General features: G+C 42.3%; 1 protein-coding gene across 1 annotated transcript; it reads right to left on the minus strand.

Moving 5' to 3' along the window:
- Nucleotides 1-5,209: 5,209 nt before the first annotated feature.
- On the minus strand, nucleotides 5,210-6,587 carry LOC117490275 (ribonuclease-like). The gene is made up of 2 exons (XM_034139946.1): nucleotides 6,501-6,587; nucleotides 5,210-5,686 (listed from the first exon to the last, which is right to left on the minus strand). The coding sequence occupies exon 2, from the start codon at nucleotides 5,678-5,680 to the stop codon at nucleotides 5,261-5,263; it is 420 nt and encodes a 139-aa protein (XP_033995837.1). The 5' UTR covers nucleotides 5,681-5,686; nucleotides 6,501-6,587; the 3' UTR covers nucleotides 5,210-5,260.
- Nucleotides 6,588-22,980: the final 16,393 nt, after the last annotated feature.

Raw genomic sequence — 22,980 nt, forward strand, 5'->3', positions numbered from 1 at the left:
CTCACACTTCCTTTCAGAGCTCCGACAACCGGCAAAACACAGTCTCATATACTTCATATTTAGGAAGAGGTGTCCTCTTTTGATTGGTTATGTATATTTTTGAGTGAGGTGCTGGAGGTTTCTGGTTGGGGCGCCTCTTGGCTTCACGAGGTCCGACAGATCCAGCCTTCGTCCCAGGATGTAACAATGCCTTACTCTATTCTACCTTATCTCCTGTCACGTGCTGTGCTCTGTATCTGGCTTGGTGCGTGCCTTTTACATTCAAATTAAACATAAGGGTTTGATAACACCTGACAGGTGTATAGGACAGATGTCTTTCTTCCCTTTGAGGTCGATGCTTAAGATAATTCATATGCATCATGCTGGACCTGCAAGTTAGAGATGCTGATAGTCATAAACCACTTGACTCACAATAACATGATGAGAACTTGATAACATTTTGCACGACTCACCTCCAACGTCCTGTGGAATACCACAGGTCTGTTGAGTCTGAGTGATGACGTGTAGATGTTTGGTCAGAGGGTGAGTGTATTAAAGTCACAGCTTTTATTTGTTAGTATATCAGCTGCATGTGGTTTTGCTTGTTTCCCAGACCACTGCACACATCCCTTCTCAACAGTGTTGTACACAACAAATCTACAAAAACGTAACGTAACATAATATTTGGAAAATATGAATGACAATATTGGGATATAACTACTTTTGTATGAATTAAAACATTTGTTGTATTTGACCTATTAAGCTATACCATTATTCATAATAGTTATTTCTAATGATATCCATAACTACTTTTGATTATTGCATGAAACTGAATTATAAAAACAGACACAAATGTAAGTGGTTAAACGGTTTATTAAGCAAGCACAGGAAAGCTTGACATACATTTATTACTTTGAAGTTATTCACCATAGACATCAGTGGCGACTGGTCATTAGGAGCAGGTGGGGCACAGCCCCACTTAGTGTCAGCAGAAAGTAATTCAAATAATAATTCCCCAAAAATTCAAATAAATGCAAAAAAACATGATCTTAAAATATATTTTAAGATCATGTTTAATCATCTGATTGATCTGTACATTGCTGTTTTAGTCTGTGTTCTTCTAATTAGTGTCTACAGTGTGCCTATTGAGCCGTTTTGAGCGACGTGGGTCAAGCCCCGATCTAGCCCCGATCTAGCCCCTCTCTTTCACTGTTTAAGCGAATGGGTGCTGTAAAAACTACACTGCGCATGCTCAGAGTATTTTTCTATTCAATGCGTGCGGCAAACAAATAATCACCATAGGGGCACTGTGCTGACATACCTACCAAACGTCATCTCATAATTCAGAGAGCTGATTGGCTGTAAGTACGTGTGCCGCGAAAATAGTAGTTGTTTGTGAAGAGGAGACGAGAGAGAGCAGCGTATAGCGATTCAAATCAGTAAAACGGAAAGAAAATGAATGAAGTTGATCATCTACTTCAGCTTTGGTAAGTTCATTTTATGTCATATATTTTGTTGATCTTCTGTGTTTTGCCTATAGGCTATTGCTCTGCTGGATCGATTGATATTGTGACCTCGGTGATGAGTGTCTGTTTTCCACATATACACTTACACAGAGGATCAAGTATACTGTACAATGTCCATTTTTACACAATTTTATTAATACTCATTAAAAGTCGTTGGTAAAGAGTCTAGCCTTTTCAGTCAGCATTACAGTTATTTAGGCCTGCATATTAATCTAATAGGCATCACAGTTGCAATAGGAGCCTGTGCGATTATATAACCAAAAGGCCATGAATAAGTTGAAAATAAAAAGTGTGTGTGTGTGTGTGAATGTGACAGCGTATTCACTGTTTGTGCAATCTGATTAATATGTACCCACATGATGCATAGCCGACTAATCAGTCTGTGTTTGTCATGGTGCGTTTGGTCACCTTACTGTGCAGAGAAGAGCGGGAGACTTGGAAATGTGGAAATGGATGCTAACGCTAATCAGAAGGACACTGAACTGTTGGCCAAATAAAACACGACCTCTGTTGTGTAATGATACTTTGGCTTTAAGCTCGACTACAATAAGACCAAACTTTGAAAAACAAATGTTGCTACAGTACGCAGCAACACAACACATTTGTACCAGCCCCCTAAACAGTGAAAAGTAAGAAGAATTCCTAACAACTAAAGTTCAGATTTATAAAGATAGAGAAATATAACTGTCGTAATGGCAGGCGCTGCACTACATGACAGTTCTTTACAGAGGTATAGGGAAAAGATTGGCTCATGGGACCTGTGTGAGGAGCGTCTGTCGCAATCACAACAGACAACAACACTAACAGAGGTCGGAAAACTGACATCTTGGTGCCAGGATAACAACCTCCATCTCAACATCAGCAAAACAAAGGAGCTGATTGTGGATTGCAGGAAGCAGCAGGGAGAGGGATACGCCCCCATCGCCATCAATGGGACCACGGTGGAGAGAGTCAGCAGCTTCAGGTTCCTCGTTGTCCACATCACTGAGGACCTGAGATGGACTCTTCACACCACCACCATCACCAAGAAAGCTCGACAGCGGCTCTTCTTCCTCCGCAGGCTGAGGAGGTTCAACATGGACTCCAGGATACTCTGCAACTTCTACAGGTGCACCATAGAGAGTATCCTGACTGGCTGCATCACGGCCTGGTACGGCAGCTGCACCGCCCTCAATCGTAAGGCTTTACAGAGGGTGGTGAAAACTGCACAGAACATCACCAGGACGGAGCTGCCATCCATGGAGGACGTTAACTCCCAGCGGCTCAGGAAGAAAGCCCTCAGGATTATAAAAGACCCCCATCACCCCAGCCACAAACTGTTCTGTCTGCTGCCGTCTGGCAGGCGTTACCGTAGCATCAGAACTAAAACCACCAGATTCAGTGACAGCTTCATACCACAGACAATAAGACTGTTAAACAACTGAACTGCTGAAACAATTTCATAACATTCATCTGCTACTTAGTAATTATGTATCTATTATCTAATATATCATTCCAATAACTTCTATATAGACTCGTATTGCACTATTCCACTTTTTTTTTTTTCTCACTTTTTTTAAAACCATTTTTCTTTTTGTATTACTTTTAATATAGTATATTTTAATATTGGTTAATATTGTCTGCTTATCTGTATTATTGTGTTGCATTGTTGGAGAAGCCTGTGACCTAAGATTTTCAACGACATAATTACTCTGTAGCTATGGTAGTATGACAATAAAGAACCTTGAACCTTGAACCTTGAACCTTGAACATTGTTAAAGCGGTAACGTTAAATCACTAGATGATCCAGTTTTTTGGTCATTTAAATTACCTTTCCATTTTTAAATTGAAAAGACGTTATACATTGTTGTCATACATCGTTATATTTTATACTTTATTTATATCAGACAAACCTTTCTCCCACATAAACCATGCCTTTTCCAAAGTAATGTATCACACATTAGGAAACAGTGGTGATATTCATTGTTCTACTGTTGAGAAATCTGCCCAAAGTAGTTAGCATAAATGCCATTAGTTTGAAAGAGGATATCTTTGTTGTTATTCATTTAATTTTCTTAACTATTATTTATTATTTTATTGTTATTTTGAAAACAGTGCTTTAATGTTCCAGTTTCTGAACTTATGTTACTTTAGTTGTAGATGAATGACTAAATAAATATACCTTTTAAAATGATCAGTAGTCTGTGCACTTTCCTTTCGATAACAAGCAAGTATACCCATGATAGCATTTTTTATTATAATATTGCATTCGCAAATCTTGTCAATATTGTCCACAATAATCCCAATATAACTTTCACGTGCAGCCTTTCTGTTTTTGTAATTATTTTGCACCTTGATTCATGAAAAAAAAGAAGTTAGGACACAAACGACGGAAAAGAAAAAAAGTTTTAAACCAGTTTTTTATTTCTGAGAAGAGGGGGGAAATACCAACACTCAAGCCTATAAAATGTTACCATGGATTTTTAAGACTATACAAATGACTTAACAATGTCCATTTTTACAATTAATACTCATTAAATGTCTTTGGTAAAGAGTCTAGCCTTTTCAGTCAGCATTACAGTTATTAAGGCCTGCATATTAATCTAATAGGCATCACAGTTGCAATAGGAGCCTGTGCGATTATATAACCAAAAGGCTATGATTTAGTTGAAAATAAAAAGTGTGTGTGTGAATGTGACAGCGTATTCACTGTTTGTGCATTCTGATCAATATGTACCCACATGATGCATAGCCGACTCATGAGTCTGTGTTTGTTATGCTGCGTTTGGTCACCTTACTGTGCAGAGAAGAGCGGGAGACTTGTGGAAATGGATGCTAACGCTAATCAGAAGGACACTGAACTGTTGGCCAAATAAAACACGACCTCTGTTGTGTAATGATACTTTGGCTTTAAGCTCGGCTACAATAAGACCAAACTTTGAAAAACAAATGTTGCTACAGATCAGGGGCGGTTCTAGGGGAGGAGGTTTTTGATTAAACGATTTATTGGCCGACGGAATAGGCGGAACTAACGTTATTTGTCATTTTAGTCAGACCCATTAGAGCGTAGAAACTGTAACTATAAGTATCTGAAATAAATATGTGTACTGAAACAAATACCAATTACTGTATTGCATTGTTTTCTTATGCGCAATTACTTCATACTGTCTTTGTCTTTTTCGTCCTGCATTTATTGTGCACCCCCCAGTCAAATTGGTCTAGAACCGCCTCTGCCTACAGTACACCGCAACACAACACATGTGTACCAGCCACTTAAACAGTGAAAAGTAAGAAGAATGTGCAACAACTAAAGTTCAGATTGATAAAGATAGAGTAACATTACAGTCGTCATTTTTTGGTAGTTTAAATGCCATTAGTTTGAAAGAGGATATCTTTGTTGTTATTCATTAAATGTTCTTAAATATTATTTATTATTTTATTGTTATTTTGAAAACAGTGCTTTAATGTTCCAGTTTTTGAACTTATGTTACTTTAGTTTTTTATGAATGACTTGAGAAATAAACCTTTTAAAATGATGAGTAGTCTGTGCTTTTTCCTTTCGATAGCTAAGCAAGTATACCCATGATAGTATTTTTTGTTATAATTTTGCAGTCGCAAATCGCAATATTGTCCACAATAATCCCAATATAACTTTTACATGCAGTCTTTCTGTTTTTGTAATTATTTTGCACCTTGATGCATTAAAAAAGAAAAAGACAATTGTAAACTTTTAAATGTATTTTATTATATTGCGAATAACAGTGAGCAGTTAGTCGTTAACCAAGGGAAAAAACGTCTTTGGCGAAGTGCACTGGGTAGTCTCCTTCACATCTGATTACAATGTACCTGGTGACACTTTTACCTTTGTACTGACATTTGGGTTTATTGTTCCCTGTCTTCAGTGTGCAGACGACAATGGGGAAGGGTTGGAGGCTTATGGTCAAACCACCATCATATGGCTTTCCTGCTTTCCCACATACTTTTGTGACTTCGGCGCTGTTTGCTCGTATGAAGGTATTGGTGTCTTTACACGTGTTACTGCCAGTTTCGGTGATCCCTTTACTCCCCATCACCTGGTCACACCTGTTTACAGACATTTCCAAGTTGATGTGCTGTTTTACAAATTTTCTGTGAGGCTCATTCATAGAGCTCACTGTAGCAGAAAGCAACAGCAAACAAGCAAATGAGATCCTCATGATTCCCTGGTGAAGAGAAAGAGGGAAACACTTTTGTTAGAGAATGAATGGCAGCATAAATGAGTACTTATTATAATGAATATTTCCCATGAGCAATAACATTTTATGAGACGTGGTGTTGTAGCGCACTGTTATCAAATTATACTTGTTACAAGTACTCAACACGATGAAATCAATGGACTAATTGTATTATATTAAAATGCATTTTATGGTTGTTTTTCTTTTTATATTGTCCTATTTTGCAGAATTAAAATATATATATATATTTGTTGGACATATTGTTTGTTGAGATTAAAGGTGTCTTAAGAAATTCAAATACATATTGAATGAGTGTTGCTAAAAATATTTTTTTTGTATTTAGCTTTTACGTTTTACAGACCTGCAGAGAAATCGGGTAAGATCACATTGAACACAGTCATGAGGAACAACAAAAAATCACTGTTAAACTCTTACCGACTGCTGCATTATAAAAGGGAGAGTAATAAGAAAATACAAAACTTTTCAGTGTAATGTGGTGTAATTGATAAGGTTTTTACTCAGTCCGGGCATAAAAGGTGTTTATTACCTTTACACACCACCACGAGGTACCGATAAACTCCCTTCTTTCTATACTACCTCCATTCATCAATTTTACATCATTTATCTTTTCCTGTTAGTTTATCCCTTTTGATTTTAGTCACAGACCTTAATGAACAAACCTCTGAAACCTTTGGGATTTCATACCCATAAAGCACTGCTGCTGTAATTAAGATCAAACGATCCTGGCGACCTCCAATATGACTTACTTTTTCTGCAACAGAGTTGACTAAGTGCTACTTACCAGCTGTTATCTCTGGAGACTGCAGTTGTTCAGTCTTTTGCAAGAAGAACTGAGTTCAAGAGGAACTGCTCTCCAATGGTCTTCAGTCTTCTTTATATCCTCTTTTGTCACGTGGTTTGTCACATCTTGTGCGTGCAAGCTCGTACGTCAGAGGCGTTCTTCTTCGTTGCTTTGTGGTTAACTGTTCACTCCAAAACACTCCAAAAAAGGAGTGTGTAATCTCCTCTGAAAGAGGAAGTGCTGAGAAAGTCCATCTCCTCTGAAAGAGGAAGTGTTGAGAAAGTCCATCTCCTCTGAAAGAGGAAGTGCTGAGAAAGTCCATCTCCTCTGAAAGAGGAAGTGCTGAGAAAGTCCATCTCCTCTGAAAGAGGAAGTGCTGAGAAAGTTAATCTCCTCTGAAAGAGGAAGTGCTGAGAAAGTCCATCTCCTCTGAAAGAGGAAGTGCTGAGAAAGTCCATCTCCTCTGAAAGAGGAAGTGCTGAGAAAGTCCATCTCCTCTGAAAGAGGAAGTGCTGAGAAAGTTCATCTCCTCTGAAAGAGGAAATGCATAGTTTGCTCCATAGGCCTTTAAAAGGACCCATATAAGGATTTCTATGTTATACATACACCTTTTTATAGAAAAAAGCGTTAAACTATACGATACATGACTATGGCATACAGAGTTTGAACACAGTTTTTAACATATTTAAGCTTTATATAATAAAATACATTGTTCCATTTTCTTCAACAGTGGAATGGTAACTGTTTTCCTCCCTTCCGTCTAGTCCTTGCAGCTGAAAAGGTAGAAATAAATGAAAACAAGTTTTTAGTCATCAAGTTTGTCTTAAACATATTGTATACTAAGGTTTCATAAAAGGCATATTTACCTGAATCACAAACACAGTGACAGTGAAGTGTCGAGGCTTCCTTCCTTGTCTTTCCATTAAGCCACTAGACGTCTTAAACAGACAGTTCTAACTCGTTTCTTTCCTTTGAATTACTCACAGTGTGAAGTGTTGATTGGCCTCCGATGGTTTGATGATGTTGCGATGTGTTTGCTCAAAATAAAATAACAAACTTTTGCACATGCAACAAAGAAAATAGGCCTTTAAAAAGAAATAGGCAAAACTCAAATAAAATAACAAACAACTTAGGTATTCTTTCTTTCTTGATAATGCTTATAACTTCATAACTTAAAGGGTACTTGTACGATTTGTATGTACGTGTAAGTGTACGTGTACGGTACGGTTAAAAACTGTTCCTCGACGGTGTCTCTCAACAGGTTGCCCATCACTGTGGCTTTAGCACAGACGCCGTGGGAATTGTAGTCCTTTATAGTGCGTTGACTACAGACGTCATAATTAGGTAGCCTTTCTTATAAAATCAAAATACTGGCTCTAACATACCGGCCCCTATTGTTATGGGAATCTTTAATAACAATAAACACAAATTCAAAAAGAGCCAGACAAAGTCAGTCTTCATATTCTATTTGAGATAGACAGGGTGTCTTAATTGTCCATCTTCAGTTATTTCCTTATTCTAAGGCAGGCACCAGTAGGCATATTTTGCTTATTGGTCTTTCCAGCATGTTGGTTTTTGTCTTAAGAAGAACACTTCGAATCAGTCCTCCAGATCCAGGACGCGTCTCCATAACTCTTGCCATTAACCAGGATCCACGAGATGCATTTGAATCCATGATTATTACGATGTCTCCAGGTTTGAAGTTCCTTTTAATGCGATTCCATTGCTGTCTTTCTTGCAAAAGTGGTAGATATTCTTTGATCCATCTGGTCCAAAACAAATTTGCTATGTACTGCACTTGTCGCCAGCGGCGTCTTGAGTATGTATCTTGCTGATGGAATAAGCCTGGGGGCAACGAAGGTTTGACCTTGAGTTGCAGCAAATGGTTTGGTGTGAGAGGTTCCAAGTCATTTGGATCATTTGACACTGTAGTTATTGGTCGGCTGTTGAGAATTCCTTCAACTTCACACAGAACTGTTGAAAGGCTTTTGTCATCAAGTGTTTGTTGTTTTGTGATGGATAGCAGAATTTTCTTTACAAGCCGGATTAGTCTTTCCCATACTCCGCCATGATGTGCTCCGTAAGGAGGATTGAAGGTCCATTTCACATCCTTTTGCTGGAGGGCTTGTTCTATTTTGCTCAGATTCCACTCTTTTATAGATTCCTTCAGCTCTCTTTCAGTGGCAACAAAATGAGTCCCATTGTCTGACCTCATCTCCAATACTTGTCCTCTTCTGCTAATGAAACGTCTGCAGGCATTAATGCATGAATCTGTATCTAACAATGAGCTACTTCCAAGTGCACCGCTCTGGTTGTTAGACAGGTAAAGATAACTCCATATCGTTTCACAATGCTTCGTCCTCTTTTCACTCCCAGTGGGCCAAAGTAATCCACTCCAACATATGTGAATGGTGGTAGGTCTGGTGTAATTCTGTCTTTTGGCAGATCTGACATTTTTTGTTCTCCTGCATTTCCATGCATGCGTCTGCACACAGTACATTCAGATATTATTTGTCTGGCTAATGCATTGGCACATTTGTCCGGCAGTGGCTCAGTCAGTAGGGGCTTGGACTGGGAGCCGTAGGGTCGCTGGTTCAAGTCCCCGACCAGACCTAAATATGGAGTGTGGACTTCTACTTGGAGAGGTCCCAGTTCACCTCCTGCCCTGCCGTGGTGCCCTTGAGCAAGGCACCGGACACCCCCCTTCCCCCCCCACTCCCATTGCTCCCCGGGCGCTGTACAATAGCTGCCCACTGCTCCTAGTACTAGACTCCTTGTACTAGGATGGGTTAAAAGCAGAGGCCAAATTTCACTGTGTGTGCTGTGTGCTGTGTGCTCTGCATGTGTGACCATTAAAGAGGGTTTCATCCATTCTTCTTCTTCTATTCTATCCAGTATTTTTGTCTTAACCTGGATAACATATGATTCCTTCCACTGTGACCAACTTGTTGATGAATATCTCGAAGTATGGTTTTAGAGACATGGTGGTGTTTTCCAAGAATGGTTGGGTGCTTTGCTTCCTCAGGCATTGCCATTTTATTTAGCCTTCCTCCAACCTTTACCAGTTCATTCTCGTACACTGGATCCAATTTATACAGTGTACTACTTCCTTTGATAGGTTTTCCCCTTTTCAAAGTTTCCACTTCCTCTGGAAAAGACTGTTTTTGACAGAAACACAACACTGCTGCTTCGGCCTTATCCAAGTTATCCTTAGAGAGTGTGAGACCTCTCATAGAGTCTTTAAACACTCTCATCTCCTTCTCAATCAAGTTTATTCGATTTGGTTCTTGTGCTTGAGTAGAAGTAAGTACTTTGTTCCTCTTCTTACTTAAAAGCAGCAAGAGATGTTTTACTTGAAGGAACCATGCAACTGCTCTTTTCAGTTTCCTCCAATCAGAGTAGTGATGCACTAGCTTGCTTGTGCCATTTAGGTCAGTTGCAATGGTTGGGTTCACATTGAATTTTTCCTTCTTCACCTCTGGATCATCAGGATAGCTGTCATTGACCAGTTTAAGTGCGTCCGGAAACTCAGGCCATTTGTCCTCAGGTTATTTCAGAATCAATGGACCATTTATCCAAGTCTCACATTTCAAGAACGATTCTGCCAATCCCCGAGATGCATAATCTGCTGGATTCAGTTTAGTGTTGATGTATTTCCACTGTGATGTTGCTGTTGCTTCTCTTATCAGACTTATTATGTTGGCTACAAATGTATGAAACCTTAGCGTTTCATTCATGATGTATCTAAGAACAGATGTACTGTCAGTCCAGAAGACAGATTTGCATAATGGGTTTTTCACTCTTTAGGATGGAGGCCAGCACAGTTTTACTGTTGCTTGTCCACTTTGTCAGATTAAATCCTCCCTCTGCTCAAAGATCCTTGAGTTCTTCACATAACTTCACAGCTTGATCAGCAGAAGCGACAGATTTTAAGCAGTCATCAACAAAGACATTTCTTCCGACAGTGTCAACAGCTTCTGCAGAGAAATCATCTTTGTTGTCTTCAGCGGTTTTAGTGAGAGCATAGGTTGCACAACTTGCTGATGAAGTGGCACCAAATAGATGTACTGTCATCCTGTACTCAGCGAGAGGTAAACTGACATCTCCTCCTGGCCACCAAAGAAAGCGAAGATAATCTTGATCGGCAGGAGCCACCTTGACCTGATGATACATCCCCTCGACATCAGCCATGAAAGCTATCTGTTCTTGTCTGAATCGAATGAGCACACCAAGTAGAGTGTTGGTAAGATTGGGACCCTGAATAAGCTTGTCATTTAATGAATATCCTTGATAAGATGCAGAACAATCGAACACGACACGAATCTTGCCCTTCTTTGGGTGATGAACCCCATGATGTGGTATGTACCACACCTTTCCACTCTCAGGTTTGAGCTGCTCTCGGGGCAGTAGCTGAGCGTGACCTTTTGCTATCACAGCCTCCAAGAATGTTTTATATTCATCATGGAAAACTTTGTTCCTTTTGAATTTGCTTTTTAATGATTCTGCTCTCTGCTCTGCAAGTTTGCGATTGTTTGGCATCATGATATTCTTCTGTTTAAATGGAAGTTCAAGCTGATAATGTCCATCTTTGATTTGAGCTGAATCTGACATGATCTTTAAAAATGGTTTGTCTTCAACTGACATCTCTTTCTTCTCATCACAACCTTTCTCTGGAAAGTCATGATTGTATTGCTGCACCAGCAGCTCACCGAAATCTGTCACTGATATCCGATTAACAACAGCACATGAAGTATTCTCAGATTCAGTGGTTTCCTGATTCAGTCCATTCACAACCCAACCTAGGACTGTCTTAACAGCAAAGGGTCCTCCATTTTGACTGTTTATTATTTTCCACGGCTCCATTAGCTTTGGTGCATTTGTTCCTATGAGCAACCCGATTTCACAATCCAATTCAGGCAACTTAATTTCTCTTAGATATTTCCATTTATTTATGGTCTCTTGAGTGGGAATGTGCTCTTTTCCAGCAGGAATTTCTTCTTGTGTGTATACTTTAGGCAGCTGATAAAAATCATTGCCTTCGATGCAACTCACTTCAAGACCTTTGACAAAGGAAGTGTCAATCATTTTCTCCTGACCCATTGTTTTTAAGAGGATTTTTGTTCTCTTGGCTTTAGCATGCAAATCTTGTTGAAGGGCTTCAGTACAAAAACTTGCAGTGCTTCCCTGATCCATAAATGCGTAAGTCTGCACAGTCTGGTTCGAGTTTGACAACTTTATTTGAACTGGGATAATTGGTAGGGTTTGTTGACCACCGGCCCCAGTGTGGTTTCTGCCATTTAAAGAGACTAATGCACTGCTTACAGAAGCTGCTTGGGTGTATTTATCAGAGTTATCTTTTTGTTCAATCCTTTTCTTGTAGATGTGCAATATTGTTGGATGTTTCATTGAACAAACTTCACATTTCATTATTTTCTGACAGTCTTTGCTTAGATGTCCTTTCGTTAGACAGCCAAAGCAAATTCCTTGTGCCTTTAAGCAGTCAATCTTTTCATTGTGAGATTTTTTGTTCATCTTACATGTTTCAGAGGTGTGTTCTCCTGCACAAAATACACAGCGCTTCTGAACAGTAATGCCTTTATGGTCTGATTTGATGTTTTGGAAAGGTTTTTGCTCTTCATTGACTCCTGTGTCAGGTTTGGGGAAATAGGACCCAAGTGCAGTTAAAAAATACAAAAAGGTTGTTAACAAAAAGTGGCTTTATTATCAAAAGCTGAAGGCATAAAAAACAAGAAACTAATAACCAGAAACAAAACCGGGGAACACGACAGACAGGAACAAACTTACAGACGGGAACAGGCAGGAGACATGTACAAGCATAGACGACAGGTAGCAGGGACATGAAATGACGACAAACAGACATGGAGCACAGGGGAAGACAAGACTAAATACACAGAAGGGTAATCACAGGACAAGACACAGCTGGACAGGGTAGGCAGAAACACAAGGGCAACAGGTGAACACAATGAGGCACAATCAGACACACCAGGGAAACTAACGACGGGAAGGCAAACACACGGAGTAGGATCAGACAAGACACAAGGAGGAAAACATTTCAAAACAAAACAGGAAACCAGAGACAGAAAAAGACAAGACAAAACACAACACAGACAGATCGTGACATTAAAACAAAACAGGAAACCAGAGACAGAAAAAGACAAGACAAAACACAACACAGACAGATCGTGACATTAAAACAAAACAGGAAACCAGAGACAGAAAAAGACAAGACAAAACACAACACAGACAGATCGTGACATCCTGGGCTTGTCACAGTAACAAAACTACTTCCCTTATAACCATGAGCAGGCTTATTGCTGGGTGATTTGTACACTTTAATATCCCTTTTTGGCATGACATCCTGTATGTCTCCAAACATGGGGTCTGATACAATGCGTGCATGCTTTTCAATGAAGTCGACCAATATTGGAAACTTTGCTCTTGTCTTATTGTGTTCATAATATGCATTATGCAGTTGTTCTCCACTTCTCCCTAAGTTTAAATGGGAGTTTCATGATCACATTTCTCATGTTTGATGTGCTATTAATTTCATCCAAAAACTCAACATCTTCCATTGTGTTGCAACATCCACGAAGAAAGATAGCATAATAATGCAGTGCTTTTCTATCTTCACTCTTGATGGCATTCCAGTTCAACATTTTGTCCAAACAAGCTGCTGCGATTAAGAGTTGATGTCCATAGTTCTCTTGGAGCAGTCTTTTGGCTTCCAAAAAGCCCTTTTTAGAATCCATGTATTGGCAACTTTTGACCAAGTCTTTAGCTTGGCCTTCTGTATACTGCTCTAGAAAGAACAGCATGTCTTTGTAATTGTCAGTTTTATCTTCTATTGTATGTTCGAACATTCTGATGAATGAAAGGTACTGTAATGGATCTCCTTTAACCTGTTAAGCCCGAGAGACCTCGGTACCGGGGCACTGCCGCAACATCTTGCAGGAAACAGTGTCTGAGGGCATGTTCATTTAATAAACTATGAATGTTTTATACCCATGTAACGGGAAGAAACTCATCTAACTGATCTTTTTTTTTTTTTTTTCAAAAGAAAACCCACAATGCTAACACTGAGCCTCTGAATTAGCAACGAGCGAAAAATGCTAACAGATTACTGCACCGAAAATCACTCACAAAACCTTATTATTTATCTCTTCTCTACATCCATGACATCGTTTCACATCGTGAGGTGACACAGAATCGATGGGTACCCTCTAGGGATGCATATCGTTGACTTTTTTACGATACCGATACCGATACCGATACCACTGAACGATACCGATACTCAACCGATACATATCGTGATACTTTCATGTTGCATAAGGGAAACATTTTATCATCCCACAATTACTCCCATGAAGCGCTTTATTATATAGTTAACATGTCAAATGAATATTAAATTCAATTGTGGGACTTGGACCTTTTAGTATTACTGAACAAACAATGAAAAACACGTTATCTATGAAGAAAACTGATTCTGCAATATCATTTATAACAACCATCAGGTGGGAATAGTACATCTTGTCAATGGAAAAATAAAATAGCACCAGTATAATCAATATTCAACCTGAGATTCGACTGACCAGAGAACACATAAAGGATCATGAGATCTCGGCATTGCACATAAAACAAATAGCATCCTTAAAATCAACATTTGCCTGATGAAAGAAAACAAATCCCATCACAGTTCAGTTTTGTGCATTCATCTTCAAGAAGATGAGCATATCTGCTCTCTCTGGATCCAAACGGGCCCTTTCACAGCGTAGGATATCACCTGCTAAACTGAACACTCTCTCGCTTGGCACGCTGCTTCCCTGAACACAAAGGTACTTGGTTGCCATACAAGACAGCATTGGTTGGAGATTGGATGTGTTGCCACCTTTCCCAGAAATAAACTTCTTGCAGTGGTTACATACGTTTATTGTGATTTATAGAAATGTGTTTTTATGTGATTGTAGTTATTACATGTACAGCACTTTGGCCCGACCAAAAATCGCTTTTAAATGTGCTCTATAAATAAACCTTGATTTGATTTGATTTGATTACAGACCCCACCATTCAGACTGACAGTGGTTACAGACCCCACCATTCAGACTGGCAGTCATATGCAGCCACACTTTAGATTTTCAAAAGTGACTTGGTTGCGGAGTTTCACTGCGAAATTGACATCGTAATTCCGACGGTTTGGACACAAGTTTAAGGATATTATGCCTCACTTTTATAAAAAAAAAAAAAAAGTATCGAAAACCGGATCTGATTTCGGTACGGTATACCGTAGCCACCAGTAACCGGTATTTCGGTAATACCGGGAACCGGTATGCACCCCTAGTACCCTCATTATCACTGAATTATACGAATTCGCGACGTTATAAACAAAAACAGACATGAAAACAGGTGACGCTAGGTAGCTAAAAATGCTAAAATTTTTACCTTGGCTCTGTAGTATCTCCAAAGTGGTCTTCAATGGCATTAAAACGATAAAAACGCTGCTGAAGTTAATCCATAGGTTAATCCAATGTGTCTGTGTCCCTTTGAAATGATTTCTGATAATCCATAAGCAATAAAACTGCTTTTCTGTTTCCAGATCTCAGAGCTAGAGATAGGTTCGCTCTGATGCAAAACTGCATGTGCGAAGCCCCCACCTTTTTTTTTCACAATGAGTGTGTGTGGGGGACTCCCACTTCGATTCTATTGACTCTAACGGTCAGAAAGAGGTGTCAACCATCAAAATCGAGCAAGCGGGGCCAGAGATATGGAAAATCCACCCAAATGACCCCAGAAGTGGTTTCTTTTTGCTAAATCTCTCTAAAAAGGTCAAATGTCACTTGTTTTGCATCAATCTTGATACAGGGTACTTATTATATGTTGTACTTTGGATTCCTAAAGCTTTTAGTCTACTAACCCATCATCCAAGGGTAGTTTTCACTATAAGTACAACATAATATTTGGACGGACACTATAATTTACAGTTTTTTACTATGTAAAATCTGAATTTTCTTTAAAATAAAAAACATCTATATTGATTCTGACTTTTCTACATCCAACTCACAGGTTTATCATTACTTTGAGAACAAAGATTATTAATTTAACCCTTTTAGAAGGGAAGATATGGTCATTTGTTCTGGGAATGTCATTTTCGAGCCTGAGACCTGAAAAACAGGCTCAGGGCTTAACAGGTTAAAGATGGGTATTTCTCTGGATGGGAGTAATGTTAAGCGTTGCTCCTTCATTAGCATTTCAGTGATTTCGTTTTGTCGCTGCATTACTTGAATAAAGTCATTGCTTTCTGTTCGAGAGCTTTGTCTGACTTGGATGGAGTGATGTTGTTGTGCTGATGCTGCTGTCCTTGTTGTGGGCCCTGGTTGTAATACTTGGACATGACCACTAGGGGCTGCATGACTTGAGTTCATTGAATTGAAGTCTATGAAACTCTTTTTATTATCCTTCTCCACAGGTTTTCCTTGGTTCTCATCCTGAAAATCATCACTTTCAGCTGGCTGACCAGTGTCATACTGCTCCTCCCCCACACGAGGGTCAGGATCAGTCATCATCCTCAGAAGCTTCCAATGTTCTAATTTTGGCTGTTGCAGCATCAATATCAGTTTGAAGCTCAAGCTTTTCCATTTTAGCTCTGATATTGGCTTTCATTGCTTCCAGGTCAGCTTCTTGTTTTTCAAGTGAGTGTTTCTGTGATAAGGCAGCAGCGCGTGATATGAGCGCAGCTCTCTCTGCCTCTGCCTTTCTTCTTACTGATGAAGCTGTTGAAGATTTATTGCTGCCACTAGAACTTTTACCCTTTTTGCTTATCTGATCACTGATATTTCTTTATGTGGACTTGACATAAGTGCAGTATATGAGCCATGGTCAGAAGGAGGCTCATTGACTCATTGAAATATGCAATTTTTGGGAGATACCAGTCAACATGATCACTTTCTTGTTCTTGCTCTGACAGCATTTCTTGCACTGAGTAATGTGAGTTTGAAAACTCTTTGGAGAGTATTGGAAAAACCCCACGACAACCTTGCATCTCAATGATATTCTCATAATCAATCATGAGTGAATCAATCTAATTTTTTTTCCTTGAGACTTGACCCAATTTCGTTTTCCTTTTTTTAATTAACTGCGCCAGCTTATCTTCTGAAGCCTTTTCTGTAGGTCTTATTGTTCTTTTTGGTCTGACGTCAGCATTTTCCACAGGCACTTCACGTTCATTCACGTTTGGGTCCATAGGAGTTTCATTCGTTTCCACATTTTCCTTTTCAGCCATTGTTATGCTTTATTGTCATTAAACATCCACTTGTAAACAGCTGTCCTTATTTTAATGTTGCGCTTTGTTATTGTGCGGCTTGGATCCGCGGCAGTAAGCCAGATAGACAAACTTATTAAAGCGCTTTTCACGATGCACTCCTTGAGTTACGTTACGTTCCACACTTTATTCATAAGCGAATTGATTCCAAATCCAGCATTAGACTATACTGCATTGCAACATCCACAACATGCGGCACAAGCCTTTTTCCACAGAAATCCACGTTGTCACAATCCAGAAAGTCAATGCGGTCCTTCCTTGTTCACTATGAAGTCCGTGATTTGTAAGCTCACGATTCACATCCGCTCGTATCCATTCATTTCCAAGAGTATTTCCTTCATTCTATAATATGGTGGCAACCATTTAATTCCACACGGATTTGTCCGTCACGAGAGTTTTTAACAATGTCGAGGCTTCCTTCCTTGTCTTTCCATTAAGCCACTAGACGCCGTAAACAGACAGTTCTAACTCGTTTCTTTCCTTTGAATTACTCACAGTGTGAAGTGTTGATTGGCCTCCGATGGTTTGATGATGTTGCGATGTGTTTGCTCAAAATAAAATAACAAACTTTTGCACATGCAACAAAGAAAATAGGCCTTTACAATATTCAAAAGAAATAGGCAAAACTCAAATAAAATAACAAACAACTTAGGTATTCTTTCTTTCTTGATAATGCTTATAACTTCATAACTTAAAGGGTACTTGTAGGATTTGTATGTACGTGTAAGTGTACGTGTACGGTACGGTTAAAAACTGGGGTTACGTACTGTAACCTAGCTTTTATGAGTATAAGCGCAGCCCTCTAAGGCTATCGCTATTGGGTAATCCCACTGCACGTGTGCAGCACTGACAGACTTAATCCACGCCCACCTATGACGTGGGCCCCACCTACGGCCTCACTTCCGTATAAATAGGAAGTAGGCCCGACCATCTGCTCCCACGCAAACAGCTTTTCTTCAGCTATTCGCGGAGCCAGTGGGGCCCGAACCTTAGAGGGCTGCGCCTATACTCATAGAAGCTGGGTTACAGTACGTAACCCCAGTTCTATTTCGTATAAGGCTTCGCCCTCTAAGGCTATCGCTATTGGGTTAAGGGCGAAGCAGGATGTAGTCCACGCCCCACTGGTCCGTCCGTTACCAGAAGCACAAAAACACACCTACTCAATTAATAACCCATGTCCATTGCGCCATGCGTAATGGAGCATCACAGTCCCTGGAAATGTAGCATTTAAAATGAATATTCTCCATGAGGGAATGAAGGTGAATACCTGTCGTTATAAAAAGTAGAGACCAAAGTCCCACCTGTTACAACGAAAAAAGAGGGGAAAAAAGGGCAGCTCTCTGAGTGCCGACAGGCAGGAGAGAGGGCACACAGTTGTGTCCCCGACATTACTCACTCTGACAGGACATTCAGTACTGAGTGTGTCAGAGAGGAATGGGAGACATCCCTCAAATAAAAACGAATAAAAGAACAGGGGGAAGATCAAGACGCAACAGTGCAAATGTCTTCCACTGTCATTCCTCCGTGCAACGCCGTAGAGGTTGATAAAATTCCTCTGGTGCCGTGCGCTTGATGTTCTCCGGGGGATCCAACCCAGAGGAGACATACGCCTGTGACACAGCCTCACACAGCCCGTGTGACAGGCGTTGTGCAGACAGAGGCTGCCCTATTGAGCGCTCTCTGTAATGCACAAACAGACGCTGGGAACTGCGCAACGCAGCCGCGCGTGCCGTATAGCATGACAGCGCGCGCACAGGACGGAGGAGATGAGATGTGGCTTCCTCTTCTGATGTGTGAGGAGGAGGAAAAAAACCATCCAAAGTTATCACTCTTGATCTAAAAAAGAGCCTGTGATAATTTTGTTTAGCGCAAAACAGCTAAGCTGCCATCTCCTTGGATCTGGAGACATGACGGAGCCACAGAGAGAGCAGACAAATCACTCACCCCTTTTAGCTGATGTCAGAGCCAAGAGCAGAGCTATTTTGGCTGACAAGAATTTTTAGGGGGACCTGATCTAAAGGTTCAAATGGAGCTTTTCTCAGTGCGCGTAACACTAAAGCCAAATCCCATTGAGGCGCCAAAGCGCGTGACACAGGTCTGAGTCTCTGTCACCAAAACCTACGTGGCAAGATGAAATGGCAGCAGCATATGTTTTGACCGTGCTATAAGCCAATTCCTGTCCAGCAACAGCTGGAGGAACGACAGCATGTGAGGCAGGGTGACCGTAACGGGGTCCAGGCTTTTCCCTACACACCAAATGGAACGCTGTCCATTTGGCTGTGTAGGATGCTCTGGTGTGTTCAGCAGCTGCGCTGATCGTACACCTCCCTGGCGATTTATGTAGGCCGCCTTCTGCTTTGTTGTCTGTTCGAATCAACACATGTTGATTGTACAGCAACAGGGCGAAAAAATGCTGGATTACTCTCCATACGGAGAGTAATTCCAGCACGTTTATATGGAGAGACATGTGAGCCGGCCACTGTCCCCCTCCTGCCTGCGACATGCACGTTCCTCAGCCTGCGAGAGATGCGTCTGTGAACACTGCGGTGTGTGACGTCACTCTGCTCAGGGGCACCTCCACTGACAAGACGTGGAGATTTTTCCAGTAGGTTAAAACCAAACCCACGGAAGGAGGAATGTACACCATGCGTCTCCTCTGACGCACGGGGTCTATGCGCAGGCTGCATCACAGAGAGGGCTGTCACCGCCCCGCGGGGTGTGACGCCCCGGAGGAGAGCTGTCACTTTCTCCCCTCTCCGCTGTGAGAGCCGCGCTCTCATGCGGGCTGAGTTCAATTCCACTCCCAGTTAAATGATAACCTGGGAGGGAAGAGGACAGCCCTTCTTCCAGTTGATAATGAAACCCAGGCTTGACAGATGAGATACGCTGTAACGTCTGTGAAAAGCCGCTTCCTCCCTGGAGCGAGCCAGCCACAGCCGGTCGTCCAGGTAAAATAACACTCTCATCCCCATTCTGTGCTGCTCCAGCCGTCTCCACCCACTTTGAAAAAGTGCGTGGAGCCAGGAATGAGAAACGCAGGACATTGCTGTGTTTCGGGATGATGGTTATATGGAGGTAAGCATCCTTCAGGATTATGGCTGTGAACCAGTCTCCCTGGTGAACACACTCCAGCACCTGTTTGATCGTCAGCATGGGAAAAGGCCATTCCCTTGTTGGACACTGACAGATCGAGGATGGGTCTCATTCCCCCCGCCCCGTCTCCTTCGGGACCAGAAAATAGCAGGAGTAACAACCCCTGATTTTCTTCCCCTTGAGGAACCCTGGAAAAAGGCTGTCTTTAACAAGAGTTCCTGCCGCTCTGCACGGAGCGCGAGACACTGTTCCTGGGATGACAGGGTTCCCTGTATCCCGTAGAACTGCGGTGGGAGAGGCGAACTGCAGAGACTACCCTCTGCCCATCCGCCTGCTCATCCATCTGTCCATCAGACACACACGCCGCCACCCTGAGTAATACTCTGATATAACCAGAAGGTTTAAGGTAGACGAATTGAATAGTAAGCCCTGCTGTTTTATTAACTGATAAGTTAAAAAACCAGCCGGCTTAAGCAGCGAGCCATGCTGCCAAGTAACCAATAGGCTATTGGCAGCTGGCTTAACCGGGGAGCCTTGCTGCATATTACTTGCCTCTGTCCATCGAACACACGCGCCGTCCACTCAGCGCGCGAACCTGCTCTGGATGTGCTGTGGTTGTCATGGTGACGAGCCATACCAGAGTCCTCCAGATGCTGCATTTCACACCGGCTCTCATTTATGTCGCGTTTAGGAGAAAGCTCGTAAACCGGACCTTGAGGTGCGTTCACGCTCAACACCCCTGAGGGATGAGCGGAGGTGTGTGCAGTGCTGTCCACACTGTAATAATGGCACTCGTGGGCTCATTACGACCGTGTGTCGGAGGTAGGTCTGGGACAGAGGAGAAAAACCGAGCTGCCTAAAAACCAATAGGTTTTAAAGACAGCCGATTTATGCAGCGAGCCATGCTGCCTATAACCGACAGGTTAGGGGCAGCCGGCTTACCCGGTGGGCCTTGCTGCATATAGATAGATAGATAGATAGATAGATAGATAGATAGATAGATAGTACTTTATTGATCCCAAATTGGGAAATTGTTGTTGTTACAGCAGCATAAAAGGCATTTTACAATATTATTATCCATCTGTCCATCGCCACTCTGAGTAATACTCGGAGAGCGCGCGACATGCTCTGGAATGTGCTGTGGTTGTCATGGTGACGAGCCACGTCAGAGCCCTCGCCGCCGTTGCCCGTGAAGAGGGGCCCGGACCGAAAAAGCTGCGAGGGGGCCTCCACACGCTGCATCTCACACCGGCTCTCATCCTGTCTCTGTTTAGGAGTTTTAAGGCTCGTAAACTGGACATTGAGGCGCGTTCCCGCTCAACCCTACTGAGGAATGAGCGGAGGTGTGTGCAGTGCTATTCACACAGTGCGTAATAACAGCCCTGGGCTCATTACGACCGTGTGTAGTAGGCACATCTGGGACAGAGGAAAACACCGTGCTGCCTGCTAACCGGTTATGAGCATCAGGTTTACATGTCAAGCCCTGCTGTCTAATAACCGCCTGGTTAAATACAGCTGGCTTGTGCCGCGAGCCCTGCTGCCTGCCAACTGACAGGTTACAGCCGGCTCAAACGGCGAGCCCCGCTGTCTGTTAACCGACAGGTTAACCACAGCTGGTTTATGCACCTCCACACGCTGTATTGCACAGCGGCTCTCATCATGTCGCTGTTTAAGAGAAGGCTCGTAAACCGGACATTTGAGGCGCGTTCACGCTCAAACCCGCGTGAGGAATGAGCGGCGGTGTGTGGAGGCATATCTGTGACATAGGAAACAAGCCCGTGCTGTCTAATCAACCGACAGGTTTTAAAGACAGGCGGTTTGTGCCGCGAGCCCTGCTGCCTAATAACCGACAGGCCATGAGGCAGCCGCTTATACAGCTATTTAATGTCATCCGGAGGAGAGCTCTCCTGAACCGGGGGAACGGGGAGATCTCATTAGGCGGCTGCCTTTCCGATGATCTCCGGGAGTTCCTGGAGAATACCGCCTATACGGCAGAGCCGAGATGGCGGATAGAGGGACCCGGTGACCCGGGACCCGGTGTCAGCCCGGCAGCGAGAGCGTCTGCTCTCCGCTGTCTGTGGGCCAGAGGGAGACAGACACAATGAGTGCACGACACCTGGGGAGTGAGAGACGCGTTTGTGTGCTCCCATCCCCGGCAGGACTCACCTGTATCGTCTGTGTAAAGCCGCTTCCTCTCTCCCTGGAGCGAGCCAGCCACAGCCGGTCGTAACTCATATGTCGGGCTGACACACCGAGCCCCCGCCTTGTCTCCCCCGTCCGAAGGAGAGGGAGGATGGGGCCGGGGGAACCCCATGGTGATCCGTGAATGGAGGGGAAGAAGTCGCCTGACTGCTGCCCGCCACTCGGATCCCATAAATCAAGGGCTTGGTCCACGGAGTAAGACTCCTGGACTAGCTAATCATCCTCGGCCGCAGCAGCGAGAGCGTCCTCTCTCCGCTGTCTGTGGGCCAAAGGGGCCAGTGCTTCTGCAACGGAGTGCTGAAGAAAAATGGGAGCAGATGGTCGGGCCTACTTCCTATTTATACGGAAGTGAGGCCGTAGGTGGGGCCCACGTCATAGGTGGGCGTGGATTAAGTCTGTCAGTGCTGCACACGTGCAGTGGGATTACCCAATAGCGATAGACTTAGAGGGCGAAGCCTTATACGAAATAGAACGTCTCTCAACAGGTTGCCCATCACTGTGGCTTTAGCACAGGCGCCGTGGGAATTGTAGTCCTTTATAGTGCGTTGACTACAGACGTTATATTAGGTGGCCTTTTTTATAAAATCTAAATACTGGCTCTAACAGTGAAGTCTCTGCAAACTGCTGAATCATTTATAGGAGTGGTTTTGAACTTGGGGAGAAAACTCCCAAATCATCACGTTGGCCAAAAGTAAACAAAGTATTTACTGTTAGTCACCACACGTCCTCTGAAGTTTGACTACGTTTTTCAAACCTGCACACATGCTTTTGAAATATGAATCATTTTTGACATTTCAAGTCTTTTAAGCAAACGATTCACAAACAGTAGTGCCTCGAACAATGTCATCAATA

This window comes from Trematomus bernacchii, unplaced genomic scaffold (assembly GCF_902827165.1).
Source record: "Trematomus bernacchii unplaced genomic scaffold, fTreBer1.1, whole genome shotgun sequence".
Taxonomy (NCBI): Eukaryota; Metazoa; Chordata; class Actinopteri; order Perciformes; family Nototheniidae; genus Trematomus; species Trematomus bernacchii.